Source organism: Manacus candei, unplaced genomic scaffold (assembly GCF_025592945.1).
Source record: "Manacus candei isolate 608988 ecotype Guabito, Panama unplaced genomic scaffold, ASM2559294v1 h1tg000014l, whole genome shotgun sequence".
NCBI lineage: Eukaryota > Metazoa > Chordata > Aves > Passeriformes > Pipridae > Manacus > Manacus candei.
The window spans coordinates 41277235-41293844 of NW_026138062.1; the positions used below are offsets into that span (position 1 = coordinate 41277235).

The window sequence follows — 16610 nt, forward strand, 5'->3', positions numbered from 1 at the left end:
GCAAGAATGGGTTGCAGTGTCGTTGAAGTTCTGATAGGATATGGATTTTCAAAATGTACAGTTCTCCATGTCAGCAAAAGCAGACCATTACAGTGTTCTGCGACATTCATAACTAATTTAATGGAAGTCCTGATATAATATACTATTTAAGCAGTACCCATTTTGTAATTGAAGTCTCAGTTCAAACGACTGTGGCAATGTATTTTTATTTCCAGTATGGGCTTTTTGTCTTCATACTGTGTTCCAAAGTCATCTACCATTGAAAATATGCATTTCATAAAGAATTGATTGGGGATTATTAAAAGCTCAAATAAAACTATAAAAAAGAAAAGTATTTGCTACAATTGGGTCATTCATTATTACATTTTTTTCCTCAAAAGGCTATGTGTGTTTTTGAAAACTATTCTTTTGTGGTTTTTCACACAAAGTATTTCAAATGTAAGACACAGAGGTACCAGAAGCTATGTAATACTTCAGTATACAGAGGATTGACCTTGGTGACTTCTTTATAAAGCACTTTTCATAGAAATCATAGAATGGTTTGGGTTGGAAGGGACCATAGAGATCACCTAGTTCCAAACCCCTGTCCACGTGCAGGGACACCCTCCACAAGACCAGATTGCTCAAAGACCCATCCAACCTGGTCTTGAACACTTCCAGGGATGGGGCTTCCACAGCTTCTTTGGGCAGTGCCTCTCCACCCTAGATCTCTCTTCTGTTCATGATTATTTTTATTTTATCTCTGATGTTAAATTGCAGATTACATTGCAGTTTTTGTTAAGTATAATTTCATGTTGAGAATTCTTGAACCTTTCAATTGTTTAGTTATGAAATAGATACCTACCCAGGGAAACCAACACTTAGGTGAAATTGGAGTGATGACAAAAATTACTTGATTTTAAGAGTTGCATTTTCCACTTTCACTGTTGCAGATTCATCATTTTCTTCTTGAAAGTCATGTAATTAAAGGCTTCTTGCTGCTAAAAACCAAAATATTTGTGTCACCCTGTACTCTATGAACATAACTGAGGACCTGACAGGAGATAAGATAAAAGCCAATAAAAAGAGAATAATTTATTAAAAAGATCTAATGTTACAAGAACAGTACACAGAAACTATTATATTACTGTGTCTTCCACATTGTATATACCATTATATATAGCATATATACAGATTGTACAATATACCTAACATTTTGATATGGGCCATGACAGTATCGTTCTTTCGGTCTGTGAAACAAAGTTTCTTTCTAATTATTTTTTTTTTCTGAACAGATCTTGTGGCCGTATACAAAAATACAGTCTCCTCAGTGATGCCAGACTGCACTATTACAATCTTCTACATGAAAAAAGAAAAATCTTTCCCTTGCAACTAAAAAATGTCATGATAAGGAAACATCTTCTACAAAATAACAAATAGGTAATACATAGATACTTAAACATTTAAAACATGTTTATTAATATATTTAAGATGCAAAATACATATTTTGTTCATGTTGAATATAAAACATACCCCTTTTTGTCCCTGCAATACAACTACATTACCTGATGGTATGTTCAGTATTTCTATCTTTATCTTCATACTAGAGATCGAGATGTATCTAGATGGAGTTCTATCTCCTTATCAGACTTTTATTCTTCTTATAAAGCATATCCATTTATCGTATTCAGAAATTTTAACTACCATTCAGAAAATGCCACCGCAGTGAATGTAGCCTTTTTGAATACTCTGAAATAAACTGCATTGGCAAGCAACTGTATAAAAAATAGAGGAAATTATGCTTAATTTATAAAATAGCCATTTTACTTTTTGGTTTGTCACTTTATTCTTGTTTATTTTAACCTTTTGAAAGATGGTAGATTGCTAATGCAGGTTCTCTGCATAGTAACAATGCTGCTGTTTTACAAATGACAGCAGGTAGTTTTTTTCTGTGAGTTTGCTATATCAGCAAGGTACATTACATCTTCCTTTCTTTGATCTCAAAGGATTTTCCAGAACGCAGAGATATAGAAGGTCTCTTTCCGTTTACCTACAGCCTGTGCTTAGCTAGCTATCCTGCCTTTGTTTTCCTAGCAACATAGTGACTAAGTAAATTTAAATGCTATTTCTTAAAAAATTATTTAAAATACTAGTGGGTAAGAAAGATTTGAGTTGAACTTTCTCTGAAAAATTTTACTGATAAAATATTAAAAAGAAAAAATATTTAGTCACCAGTCAGCTTTTTACCTACTAAGCACTTGATCTGTGTTGTGCTTTCTTGTCTACTATTTTAAAGCTGCTGAGAAAGAGCAGATTTAGCTAAATGCCAAAAATTATTTTGCTAGTGAACAGGCAAAATAATAGCATTTTGATTGCAGAACTCATCAATTAAAATAGATTTTCATCAAAACCTTTTAGAGGGATGGACAGCTAAAAGAACTGTGCCATTAGGACTTTCATGTTAAACATTTTTAACCTGATTTTTCCCAGGTGAGGGAATGTTTATCCTAGGCTTGATCCCTAGATGTGTTAGTAAAACACCCTTTGTCACAGCACTGTGCACACAGTAATTGTGTACACAGTAATTGCACACCATCTACTCTGGGAATTATTTTGCTTCAGGTGCCAATACATGGAAAGGCCTTCCAATGCAGAAAAATTGTCCATACTGTCTATTGAATGAAAAATTGTTTGGTATAGCAAAAATTGGGGATTAAAACTGATAGCACACAGTCCCTACAAGAATAATCTCCAGTAAAATATAGAAATAGAGCCAATTAGTTAAATAACTGGAATGATGCTCTGTAGCACTTCTCCAAGTATTTTTTTCTCAGACACTAAATCCTCCAAAATATATTGTACTGCAGTTTGAATATATGTGAATGATTAAATTCTGAAAAATGTTAATATTCTTTCCATAATATGCTTTCATATATACTTCAACTTGATTACTATCTATATAGAACACAGAGTGTTACTAAAAAATGGACTCAGAGGAAAAAGAAAGTTGAGAAAAAAAAAGCTGAGAAGTGGTTGGAAAAAAGTAGGTTTCTCTCCTTGCATTGCTTTATTTGTCCACCTAGTATCTTAATGTATATCATATTTAAATGCCCAGTGCAGTTTTCCTTGTGATATGCAGTAGGAATCGATTTCTTATTTACTTTAGAAAATCTGTATCTGATCATTGGACGTAATATCTTGCAGTATTTGATGAATAAAAACTTTTTCCTCTTAAGTTTGTATTTAATAATTTTTCATTTACCTTGCAATAAAATAAATGGATTTTCTGCTCCATTTGGCCATGTTCTGAGTATGCTGTCCAATACTTTATTGGCAGTTCTTTTTGCTAATTAAATACATGTTATACATTTTCAGAACAAATTCTCTTTACTTTTGCAGTGGGCTGTGTAGATAAATTATGTTTTTTCTCAGTTGTTGGTAGAAACAACCAGTTATTGGGGATGTGAGCAAAGTATTCGACAAAACTGCATCAAACTTTGTTCTATATGTTAAAAAAGGATTTTTTTTCCAAACCAAACAGATGTACTGTACTAGACACCACTTTTTAAATACCTGGTGACACATGACTGGGCTCACCAAAATCGAACATATTAAAAAAGGAAAATACATTTGACAGAAATTATCTTTGCTTACAAAAGTTTATTACATACAATCTGCATATTTTTGGGCCAAGAAGTGTCTCCTCCCCAGAGGACTTTTACAAATAAAGAAGAGATAAAAACCTGATGAATTATTGACCGTGTCTCCAACACTCCTCTAAGTGCACCACAGGCATTTCTATGGTTCTTTAAGCATTAGCTCATGTTTCCAGTTTCTCCACAGACATAAAACTCCACCCTATGGTGTCATTAAATTAAAGCAAAGAAATAACAACAAAGTCTGAAACCTTCACCATGATGTTGAAGGTACCATCAGTGCCAAAAGCAATGTTACAGAGGACGAGGAAGTAGACAACACATGTAAGGTGGATTGAGCGCTTGTTACTTTCCCTCCTGAAATGAAAAGCAAAGTAATTAAGGAACAAATGATGCAAATAGTCAGTACATTTAGATACTATATTTTGCCCAAAACTTGTATTCTATTACCCTCAGCAGAAGCTTAACCTTTAGGCAACGGATTGGCTTCTGACAATTGCAGTCACAAAATAGGCTCCCTACACAGATAGGATTTTATGAAGATACCTACGGCAACTCACATGCTGGAACCTCATATTCAGTCTGCAAATGAATAGCAAATTCCAAAGGGGTATGTGGTTTTGTGCCTTAAACCTCAAAAAAGAATTAGCCTGCAGAAGCTGCTCTGAGTTCCAGCCATGGTCACAAATCTTCTTCTCAGAAAAACGGATTAAAGCTGGCCCTTGATCTCTATGTTTGCCCAGAGGAAAAAGTGGTATTTTGCTCAGTAGTCCAGTGATGATTTTAGATTACAGCAGTCCCTTTAAAGGCCGTGTTAAGGGGAACTGTTCTCTGGGCTACTAGTGGTAACAAAATGGGAAGGGAACCAGTCTGGGTTCCTTTGGACAACAGTTGACCTAAATGGAACTAATGTGATATGCATAGTCTAATTACAAATATCAGGAGACAGGGAATGAAAGACTTGGTTGCCTACAGTTATGGCTCAAAGGATACAGGAAACAAATATTCCATGGAGTAGGGATTGGTGTCTTCTGCATTCTGATAATATTATTGAGGTTTGTGACTAGATTAGGGTTGAAATTTTAGTCCTACATTGAAGTTTCAGGCTCACATCTTTTAGTTAGTACTCCTTAAGAGTGTAAAGCAATGTTTAGTAGAACTTTTAAGTTTTAGCAGAAAGTTAGAATTAAGATACCTTGTTGTGTTTAGGCAAAAGTCAATGTTATTTTCTGGTCGTTCTTGCCACTAATCCTTCCATTCCTTTCTTACCTATGTAATATTGATACTGTAAATTTTTTCAACTTATCACAGTAACTGAGGAGAAAGAATCTAGACATCCTAAGTTACTTTATGATAATACTTTAATACTGTAATAAATTAATAGTTTATTAAAGTAATAATTATTCAAGGGAGTCATTGGAATCTACAGAGAAATTCAGCTTATTCTAAGGCAGGCAGATACAGAGTGTTCACAGAATCACAGATTATGCTGAGTTGGAAGGGACTCATAAGGATCATCAAGTCCAACTCCTGGCCCTGCACAGGCCCATCTCCAAGAGGCACACCATGTGCCCGAGAGCATCATCCAAATGCTTCTTGAACTCTGTCAGGCTTAGTGCTGTGACCTCTTCCTTGGGGAGCCTGTTCCAGTGCCCAACCATCCCCCGGGTGAACATTTTTTAATATCCAACCTAAATCTCCCCTGACACAACTACATGTCATTCCCTTGGGTCCTGTCAGGGGGCACCAAAGAGAAGATATCAGTGGCTGTCCCTCCTCTTCCCCTTATGAGAAGTTGTAGACTTACCTAAATAGATAGCATTTTATCTATGTTAGACAGTACACCTACAGCTGGTGGTCCAGAGTGATGTGTGTACCTTCTAAGTCCCATATTATATCTGCCATGTGCAAATGTTTGGGATACCTTAAAACATATCGGGTGTCCTTATGGGCTTATGTCTGAATATGTAAATTCAGAAGATTAGCTGAATTGCTGTCAAGGCTCCACTGTTGGTCTCTATGGATTACATCTCAGCTGACTATATTGTTATTTAAGACACCTAGTGCACATATAAACATCTATAGCTCAGTCAGGTTTTCACATGTTATCCTAGAAAGGGAGAGGTTTCCTATAAATCTTCTGCTTTGTTTTTTGGCCTCACATGGTTGCCTCAGATGCTCTTGAGAATCTCAAATGGCAGTAGATGTCTTTGTTTCAGCATGGAACTGAGGACTCAGATTAATAATTTTATCTAATAGTTAAATAATTGTGACAACATTGTTTTTCAGGTAGAGAATAGTAGAGTTAATGAACATTGCTATAATCACTACTCTTTCAAATATAGTGTAACTTTACCTGAAAAAGATGGAACTCTGATCTGGGGACTTGCAGTCCCATCCCCTCCTTCACTAACTGCACAGACCTCAATGATGTAGACACCAACATCAGGAAGAAGTACCACTGCGGAGGTTTTCTGTGTTTCTATAACTTGACTGTTGCTCTGGCCTTCTTGCCGAAATAATACCTATGGTCAATAAAATAGACAATGGTCATAGTGGTCATTCAAGTTATATACCAAACATTTTGTGCAGATAACACAGTCACTGCAATGCTAACTGTTTCATGCTTTCACTGAGGGTTTCGTGACACTGCATTTGAACAGTCATCTGCTTTTACTCTTCCCTCCCTGCAGTGGCTTCAAAACAGTAATAGCAAAGTATACTAGCAAGTAATGAAAGGACATTGATTATGATCCAGAGCAAGGATAGTACATTTGCCCTCTCCAGCATTAGGTGTTGCACAATTTTACCTCCAAAATTTCAAAATGTATTTTGGGTTCCATTTGATTCAAATTCTTATCCCCAAATTCATGTTGATATTCACATTTTTGGCTAAAGAACCTAACTTCAAATGTAAAGAAAATGTTCCAAATAATGTCCTTACTGTGTTTACCTTAGCTGGATAACAGAGAACAGCTTAGATCTGTCCCTGAACCTCCTGTGACATTCAGGAAAAATTTATGGAAGGGAAAGTGAGTACCTAGCTGTCTTTTTGGTATTTCTGCATAAGAGTTTCTGATCCCAGACAAAAATTGAGAGGGTTAGAGAGGTGTGAAAAACTAGAGTAGTCAACTCAACTATTTCAGAATATTAACTATTCTGATAAAAGTTAGAACAGTTTCTGGCTTATTTGAACCATTTTACACTTTCTTGGTGATATTTCCTGGTGTATCAGAGGGGATATCAGACTTTAGTCTAGAAATGATTGTATACAGACTTCAAAGAAACCAAACCTCCACACCTCTGTAAAAACATTGGAAACATTCTGCTTTGATTTAAAATATTACAGTGAATTCTATGTGGTTTTATGACTTATTATTTAAGTGTTAATCTGTATTTTACTCTTTAAAACTTCAAAACTTTAGATGCCAGCTGTTACTGTCACTGATTGTTGAACATTACCAACATGATTATAAAACAAACGGAAGTATTTTTGTTTCTGCTCCATAAAAATATTAATTTTAATGTCAATTTATAATGCCTCATTATTCTACATTTCTCTAAATCCTACTGCAAACACAATTGAATTGAGGAGTTACTAGAAATTTCATCACAGGCTTGTCCTATTAATAACCACTTCTGGTTCAGAGATAATGAGCTGATACCCTCAGATAGAGCTTACTCGGTTTATAAGCAGTATTTGAAAATCACAACACAAAAATATGTTGGGGCATTTCTCTCATTTTAATTTTATTTATTGTTTTTCATGGTGAAAACTGATTGGAGACAGTCTGTGCAGAATGCTTTACTTACACAGAGAAACAAGAAAGGGAAAAAAGCCAGTAAAGAAGAGAAGTAGTTGTTTGGAAGAGAGAAAGGTGAGTAAGGACAGGGAAGCACTGACCTTGTATCCCATTACATCAGATTCATTAGCTAGAGGTCTGACTGGCTCCCACCCAAGAGACACATGTGAACCATCCTGTATCCACATAATATTGCCTGGTGCTTGGCTGGGAGCTGAGAAGAAAAAAATAACATATAGATAAATATATTTTTATATATAGGTAGTTTCTTTAAAATCAAAAGAAAAATATTTCAATCTTTCATTACATTTAAAATCAGTCATGTTAACAGGCTCCCACAACTCTGGATCAAATTCTAAGGTTTTTTTTTCACCAGTATTGTAATGTAGTAGATTATTATGTATTTATTCATCCCATCCCATCCCATCCCATCCCATCCTATCCCATCTCATCCCATCCCATCCCATCCCATCCCATTCCATCCCATCCCATCCTATCCCATAAATTTCACAAAGCCTATGAACCTGAACTCTTTTCTCTCTCTTCTTTGTAAAAAAATCCCCCTTTTTCCCTAGGAAAATAATCCTTGTTATGAATGTAAAGTCATATAAATTCATGTCTAAATATCAAAGCAAGGCCATGAATCAAAGCTATACATGATTCCTGATTATTATACACTCATGTTAAATGAAAACACAAGAGGGCAGAGGTTGCTCTCTGACTTCTCCCTTGTAGCAAAGATACTGAGATTACTTACGGGACTTCTTGGTTGCTGCATGCACAGCAGTGCTAGGTGGTCCATACCCTGCAGCATTGTACGCCCTCACTGTTAGGTGATATAATGTGTTTCCTTCTAATCCTGTCAGGAGGATGGATGACTCATTTCCCTCTGTTTTGACCTTTTCTGCTGCTTCTTCCTTCTCCATGTCCTTCCAGTATCCAACCTGCCAACAAGCGACCAAATGAAAGTTTAATGTAGGGACCTAGCAAGCTCATGCTTCCAGGTGTTTGTACTTGTTATCCTGTGGCAGGTCTTTTAGCCATTTATACCTTTTTCTGATCATCAGGCCCTTTAAAGCATATGGGATTTGCTGCTTAACCTCAAGCCATACAGTGCTCACTTCTCCAAAATGGCAAGTCTTGGAATATCATGTTATGACCTGAAGGACATTGAATTGCTGTGTACTGGGATGAGAAAATGTTACTACAAGACAGAAGAGCAGAGGATTACTTTGGCAGGGAGAGCTCATCACTGAAGGAGAACATTTAAGGAAAGCTCATCCTCTGATAGGTCACCAGAATACCTACTTTTACTCTGGAAAACTCTGGCCACATCAGTTAAGTATTGTGAGCAACATGCCCTTCCTGGCCCAGTGCAGCTCAGCCACAAGATTTCTTATCAGTGCAATGAATAGGCAGTGACAAAACAACAAAGGAACTCTTTCCATCATCAGAAAAGTCTTATCTGAAGAAAAAGAAGGAAATGGATTCAGTTTTTGTTCTTGGTTATAAACAGGTTCCTGGTAAATGAAATTCCGATATTATGTTTATGCCCTTCCTTTTCAGATATAAATTCCCTAAATGATCTGTGGTGGTTCTTAATTCTTATTTCTGGTATCTACACTAAATTTATCATAATCTCAAAGAGGTTATAATGCAGAGCTGGGAATTTAAATAGTCTCTTTCCTCAGGGACCAAGTATTTGCAGGGAATAATGAGAAAAGCAATACTGTTTCTTTTTAATGTATCTAGGTGACCTACACAAGTAAGGTAATTCTCATGGGACCCTGCTTTCCCTAACAGGAGATGTTACTAATGTGCCATTCAAAGATCTATATTCAGCTTACTGTTATTTATACTGAGACCTACTTACACTTATTGTGCGTTTTGACCTTTTATGTGAAGTTGGTTATTTCTTAGTAGGTTATTCATATTATATCTGGATAATTTTTCCTCTGAGAAAAAGGTCACAGACAATACAGCACTTTTGTGAATGTATCCCAGAAAATGGTGAACCGAAGAAAACAAGGGGCTCACAAGAAAATAAGACCAATGAGTACAGTGCTGACCTTTTATAATTGCACTAGGAGTGCCATAAAAAAAAAATCTAAAAATATCTCGTTCAAAAGATGTACTTTTGAGGTCCTATCTTCACTTGAGTAAAGTGGTTGTGTTAACTCTGATTGAGGGCCAACTCAAAGTCCATTCTTTTGATTGTAAAACTTGAAGTAAATGTCTTTTTATGTGTGTGCATGTGTGTGTGCACCTGCATTATCTCATATTAAAACGCTTGCTTCAATTCTTAGATTAATTACATCTTAGTCTTCAATACTAGTTGCAGTCACCACTTGTTGAAATAAGTGTGATTCACTTAGGTATATTGCTATCTGAATGCTTGACCAAACCTATTGATACCTGAAATAACACCTTGTCACATCTTTTGTGAAAAGAAGAAAAGAATCAACAACCATTTATTCATACACTAGCATTGAACCTCCAATGCTTATTATCTCTTGGGCAATCAGATTCCTTTAATTTCCTTTGTGATGCATCTTTCCAAACTTGACACTACAGTGATGAGAATTGCACAGTATTAAGGACTGTATGAACAGATAGTGAGAGAGACCACATGTCCTGGAAGATGCTATTAACCAGATAGTGTAGTCTGCTGAGGATCCAACATGAAAATCATCAGAAAGGAAAAGTGACTTGATCAAGCTTGCATAGGTGGACAGTAGCAGGTGCGGAAATGCAACTGAAGTAGTGAAATCCTTGTTCTAGACAGATGGGAGCAAAATTATGAATAGCTGAAGAGGTCTCAGTGTTTATTCACAGGACACACTATGTCTCATATTAATGCAATGTTCAAGGCAATAAATAACACCCAGCTTTTGCACTGAAAATTCATTTTTTAGCATAAAGAAGTAGTGAAAATCTGATTTTCAAAACACTGGTGTGAGGACTACATAGATATAGTAATCTGGTGCAAGAAAGACAGGAGCACAGCTTGTCCCCTTTGATATTTTCCATGGGTTTGGAATTGCTCTGCATCACTGCTTATGTGGCATTATCAGTTTGGATACTAATTGTATTTTGTACCTGTTAAGTCTGCAGAAATAATCATGATGTTCCCTATCAGTTCTGCAGCACCACATAGCAAAGGTGTTCTCCCTTGGCAAAGGGGTATTCTTAAGGGAATGAATATATGGAATTAAGAACCAAAAACATGAAATGCAATTCGGCAATGCTTCTGTGTCAGTTTCCTCTGTACTTCAAAGCCCTTAAAGTGTTTGTTCCCTGATTTAAAAATTTCCCTTAAAGTATTGCCAGGTGACTATGGACTTTGATATCAAAATTTCATTTTCTTTTTTCTTTTTTGATAACATATACATTCATTTGTTGATGACCAAAAGAACTGAAAGAAAAACTGGTTATAAAAAAAAAGAGAATTCCAATGATCATTGACTAGGGTAGATGGTGTAGGAATTTACACTGATTTGAACTAAAATGAAGGTACTGCTGATGTTTAAAAGTGCTGGACATTTATCTTAGAACAGAAGGTTTGTTTGTTTATTTACACATCCACGTGTTTGTTATTTTTTAAATCTTGTTATTTTTGTAACCTTAATTTATACTTCTCAGAAGGGATTTATAAAACAGGGCAGACTTTCCTTAATGATAATTTTGAATATTGATAATAGTGTGAAGCATAAATCACAAAAGAGTAGCCCATATTTGAAAAATGAAAGAAAAAATGGGGAAAGAAAGCTTTTGACCTGATTAATGTGTTCTTGTTTGTAAGGTTTTACATTCTTTCTGGACTTTCTATTGTCTGTTGCTTAGCCAAATAATAAAGAGCTTTGATATCTGTTTCCCAGGAATCCATCTCTTTGAGCTAAGGAGAAAGCAAATAACTGAATAGAGGAGGTACAAGAACATGCAAACTCCTTTACCCTGACTGCGATTTAAGCGACGGTTAAAAGAAAATCTTCATGTTAAAGTTTATTTCTATCTAAAATATTTCTACCTCTGATAGTTACAGACAACTTCCTTGAAGTTTTAGGTTACAAGATATCTTAAATAATATTACTGTTTTTTCCAAGTTGGTTTTTAGGGTGTGCATTCTTTGCTATAAATTAATCTGATCTAATTGCGTGTCCTTTTTGCTAAATTTATTGTCTGGATATTCTTTCTGTTGACCATAGAAAATCTAAGCTACAAATTAGGCATATCAAGAGCCTAAATTAGGTAGAATGAATCAAAGTGGACAAAACGCCAAACTTTCCTGGGCTTTCTGAGCATTTGTCAGCATCAACAGCACTGATGTAATTGAAAATGGATTTGAAGAGATCTTAGAGTACAGAAAGTGCTAGGGGAGAAAGAACCGTGAACTGGAAGAACTGCTGCTAGCCCTGAAAAAATGGTTCATACAGTGATTCAGATTTCATAAAAAGTATTTTAATTAGCATTATCAGAAAACCTGTATGTTACTTGAACTGGCAGATGGAAGCCATGTAAATGTTAATGCAATGGTATAAGTGAGCACTTAGGACGGGAGAAGAGGTGCTTTTAGTATCATTTCAAGGCATTGGTGTGACTGTGCTTCAGAACTGGATGAGAGATTCCTGCAAAAAGGTCAGTCAGCCTCAGTTCCTTCATTCTCACCAGAACAACTGCTGACTGAAAAGAAGAAACAAAACACTGTTCAGTACAGTACTTTCTGGAGCAGCTTACATCTTCCACCTCTTTCCTCAGGTACTCTCTTCTTCCACATGGTCCTGCAGACCATTGCATGAAAACTGATATTGTACCTCAACTTTGAGTACTATCATCAAATATCTAGTTATATTTTCTAATGAAAAATGAATAATTATCTGTGTTTCTGATTTTAGGTATTAGAACCCCCAAACAGTTCATGAGTCATTGATAATCATAACAAAAAATTCAAGACACGGACATTGGAAAAGGTATTGCTCTCCTGGGGCCCTCATGAGGCATCTAGGGTGTGATCCATACTTCAAGGGCATGAGAAGCAGTAGTATGTTCTGCTATAAACTCCTGGTTCTAGTCTTCAGGTCTTTGGAGGTGTTTGAATCAGAATAGGAGTGACTTTGCAGGCAAAATTAACTCATATATAAAACCACTGAATCACTAATTTTGTTTGTGGAAAAATTAATTAATTTCAAACATGAAGTCTGGTAAATTGGTATTCAGGCTAGTGAACCACGAATTACTCTTTTTTTTTTTTCTGTCTTGCTTTACCAGGCTGTGGTTAAAATGTTCATATGCTCTTTCGAAATTACTTCACTAAATAAAAAAAAAATAAAATTCCAGTACCATGCACATGTAATTTTCTGTTCCATTGTAAAAATAGATAAAATACACATAAGAAACAGCAAAATATCAAGTATTTCTCTTTCAAAGGACATAATAGGGTAAAATCAAGTTATTATGTCAAGTAATCCTCTCTGAAAATGATAATCGAGATTTTTTATTTTTTATCCTTTTTGGTTTTTTTTCCAAGTTGATCTTTGGAGTGCATTAGTCAAACTCTTACCCCTGTGTGGAATCCCAATGAAAAAAACACAAGCTTTGTGATCTATACTTAAATATTAACCTTGTCTTTCTGGAAAAGGAAAAAGAAAACAAAAATATCTCTTCTTCCAACCAGTAATTCTTTCTGTTTTGCTTCCTTACCAGTAGTGTGTGACAAAGAAAACATTGCCTAGGGCTCAAATAGATTTTATAACCTTCAAGTTAAGGATCTCAAACAATAAGTATGGAACACACTATATTTTTCTACAATTCTGACGAAGTTTTCAAGCTACTTCTACTTTATCAGGCTGTAGCTGGCATATATTTAGTAAGGTCGGGTGGAGAGCTGACAAACCTGTACTGAAGTCAGGAATAATATGTGCTTTGGAAGATGCAAATGAGTACAGCAAACCTTGCATAAAACTCATGTGACATAACAGTTAACATGGCCTTTCAAGGATGACAATGTGATATTGGACAAGTTATTTTGCCTTTCATTACTCCTTAGTGCACTTAGGAAGTGTAAACAGGGTAGAGTGAAAGTGGGTCACTGAAAACTTGTCTGTTTGTAGTAAATATTCTGTCACTTTTGTCGATTAGAACCCAAACATTCAACTGTTAAGAAAATAGCTACCACTTTTATAATGCTGTTGTTAAAAGGCCAGAAATGTGAAGAAATATTGTCACTGCTGTTGTGACCACAGGCAGAATACAAATTGCGACATGAAAATAGAGGGGTTAGTCAGATTGTTTTGCATTCAATTTGAATTGAAGGCAGCATTTTACTAGCAGTCCACAATCATTTTACATTAGGAAATAATAGTTTTTTTAAAAAAGGATAACTCATTCATCCTTTTATTAACATTACTGGAGTTCTGTACTTTATCTATTTGTTGTTTGTGGATTGAGGGAGTATTACAGGTTTTGTTTTGCAGTGCATTGTACATATGATGAACTTTCAGAATCAGTTCTGAAATTAAAAAAGTTTTCACAGAAGCCTCAGAAAGTAAATCGTATGGAAAGCATGAAACTGTTCCATACTTTTGGGTTTTCTTGGGAGTGGAATGTCTTGCTATGCAGACTCCTTTCCTTTTTACACTAAGAGGATGCTTGAAAGAGAAATTCTTGGTATGTTAGCAAAATTGGGCTGATAGTGTGGACTTAGTGTTCTGAAGTGAATACTGTAATGCACTGACTCACTGCATTGATCCTATAAGTCATTATGTCTTTTTGATGAAATTCTTCCCAAAAATGGAGCTGAAAAGATTTAGCAATGCCATCCGCAGATTGTATTCTGTCCTGTTGAATTATGCAGGAGAGCAACATTTACTTTTCTGTTTATTAAGAAAGTGCTGCTGATTATAATTATTCCTGGGAAAGAAGACAAAAAAGAGTAAACTACTCTCTGAAAGATTTGTCTGTTGGAAAGTGAGCAGAGAAATTCTGACTAAATTAACAAAAAGGGAAAAGGCAAGGTAGGAATGGAGGTGAGATGGAGAGAAAAAAGCACCCTCCTCTCCCCAGATAAATGTAGCACCTTAAAAGACACTATTACTTAGAAGGCTCCTTTAATTCCTTAATGGAGGGAGGAAGGGAGCACTGAAATATTTTTATATTTTGTCTTTTTCTTATGTCAACTGTAGATCCCTGGCTTAAAATATTTACTTGTAATCTTCATGCTAGAATCCTAAAAGTGGTGTACAGCACAGTGAGGAGCCAAAGTATTAATAAGGTTCACTGTTAACTTCTGCTGTATCAATAGCCATTTTTAAATTCATACATACAAATTTAAATTCTCTCATATCCATGAGAGACTCAGAGTAGCCAAGTGTTACTTTTTGGGTCATAGTATGCTAAATTACAAAGGTCTGAACATTTTCCAATTGAGGAAGACCACCTCTGATACATAGAGAGCCCACATGTAATAACCATCTATTACTAGGACACATCTGGAGAGCTAAAGGAAGTGTTATGTGACAAGCAGGTAAATGCAAAATACATTCAAGTTATGAAAGAATAAGCTTCTAGGGAAATAATTTTCAATTTTAGAAAGAAAATCTGGTTTGTCTTTTTTTTATTTTAAAATATGTAAAGCAAAGATATAGAACATTTTGAGAATCAGTGGTCGATAGAATAAGAGTGAAGACAGTATGTATAATTTAAAAAATGTTAAGATAGCTGAGAAAGGGTAGCAGAAAAACCCCTTTCTGAAGAGAAAAAAGACAGGATGCAGCAATTAAGTTATTTCAGACTGTCCTTGAGATTTAAGTTGGGTTAGTAACAGGTGGAACACTTGCTACATGGAGAGGGATAGCACTTGCAAGCTGAATATAATCTCTCTCAGATACAGTCTTGTTCTTCTTATAGATAGCAGGTCTAAAGATAAAATGGTCAAATTTTGCTGCATGAAGCAAGCCATGTGCAAAGGGGTAAAAATATGTTTAATATAATGAAGGAGTGGGAATAAAGAACAATGAACGAGAACTGAGAGAGGGTCAGCAGAGTTCAGCTTGGAGATGTAGGTGGAAAAGACACCTGAGCAATAGAAGACGTGAGGTGATATGGCAAAGTAACAGCCTGTTCAGACTGCACTGGATAGTAATATGGATATTGCTATCCAGTATATCAAAAGGCCACACCAAAAGGTAAACAATGTTAAATGGTTGTGTCTAAGCTATGGGGTAAATGTGCTGTCCTGGTGCCCAGCCTGAGGCTGAACTGGAGAATGTGTTGGCTCTGGTGCTGCCTGGACAGCTACATTTCATTCCTAAGGCCATCAGTGACAGTCAACAGTCTCTGGGTTTGTCCAGCCATGTTGCCAGGTATATGCTCTGTGCTAGTAGGTCACAAGATGTTTTAAGACACACATATGATTGGTGTCTGCCTCAGACTTACATATTTACACCCTTGTCAGTATTACTGTAGAGAATCAGGAATGAGTCAATGCTCTCTAAAGGTCTAAAGCAGGTCAAATAACCTGCATCCCAAAATAAGTACATGAGATTTAGCTAGACTTTTTCATGAGGATCAGCACAGACTGATCCACAAAGTCAAGATGGGTCATGGTGGCCCCAAAGGACAGACAAGTTTACTGCTAGATCCAATCTGTTCCTGGGGGTTTGGACTGTAAATACTGTCTAAAAGTGGGTGAAGGTCCATTGCTAGGGCTTGTTCACTTTCCCAAGTCACGAAGGGCTGTCTCTCAGCAGAACTTTTATTTATGGAAGGTGAAACCGCTGCTTCCCCCCCTGACATCCCATTGCTATAGTCTGTCCAGCAGATGTCCCTCGACCACTGTGGGATGAGAGCACACGGACACAGAGGCTCTCTCCTTTCCCTGTGTTGATTGCTGTCAGTAAATAACAAGTTTGAACTGGTCACTTAGAACTGGAAACAGTCAATACCTAATTTTTCCCAGCCTGTGAACAACATATGCTGGGTCACTTGCAGTTCTTTCAGCTCTTTTTGACGTGACAAAGAGATGTTATAAGAACTGGTGTTGGATAGTTTCCAAGCACAAATAAATAAAAGATGTTCCAGTGCTACAACTGTGACCGTTGTTCTACAGCTAGTCATATGTATGCTAAAATGAGCATAATTTCTATTGAAGTTTCACTGCTGCACATGTTAACAGAAT

The 16610-nt window shown here is 36.1% G+C and overlaps 1 protein-coding gene across 5 annotated transcripts in view; it reads right to left on the bottom strand.

Moving 5' to 3' along the window:
- Window positions 1-1049: 1049 nt before the first annotated feature.
- CNTN5 (contactin 5) overlaps window positions 1050-16610 on the bottom strand; it is a 603369-nt gene continuing 587808 nt past the window's right edge. For 4 of the 5 annotated variants that reach the window (XM_051780168.1, XM_051780170.1, XM_051780169.1 and 1 more), the window contains 4 exons: window positions 8196-8382; window positions 7540-7652; window positions 5992-6160; window positions 1050-3992 (listed from right to left, as the gene is read on the bottom strand). In XM_051780168.1, coding sequence (XP_051636128.1) covers window positions 3889-3992; window positions 5992-6160; window positions 7540-7652; window positions 8196-8382 — 573 coding nt within the window. In that variant the 3' untranslated portion in view covers window positions 1050-3888. Of the gene's footprint in view, window positions 3993-5991; window positions 6161-7539; window positions 7653-8195; window positions 8383-16610 lie in introns of those variants that run through there. The other variant, XM_051780171.1, reaches the window with a different exon arrangement.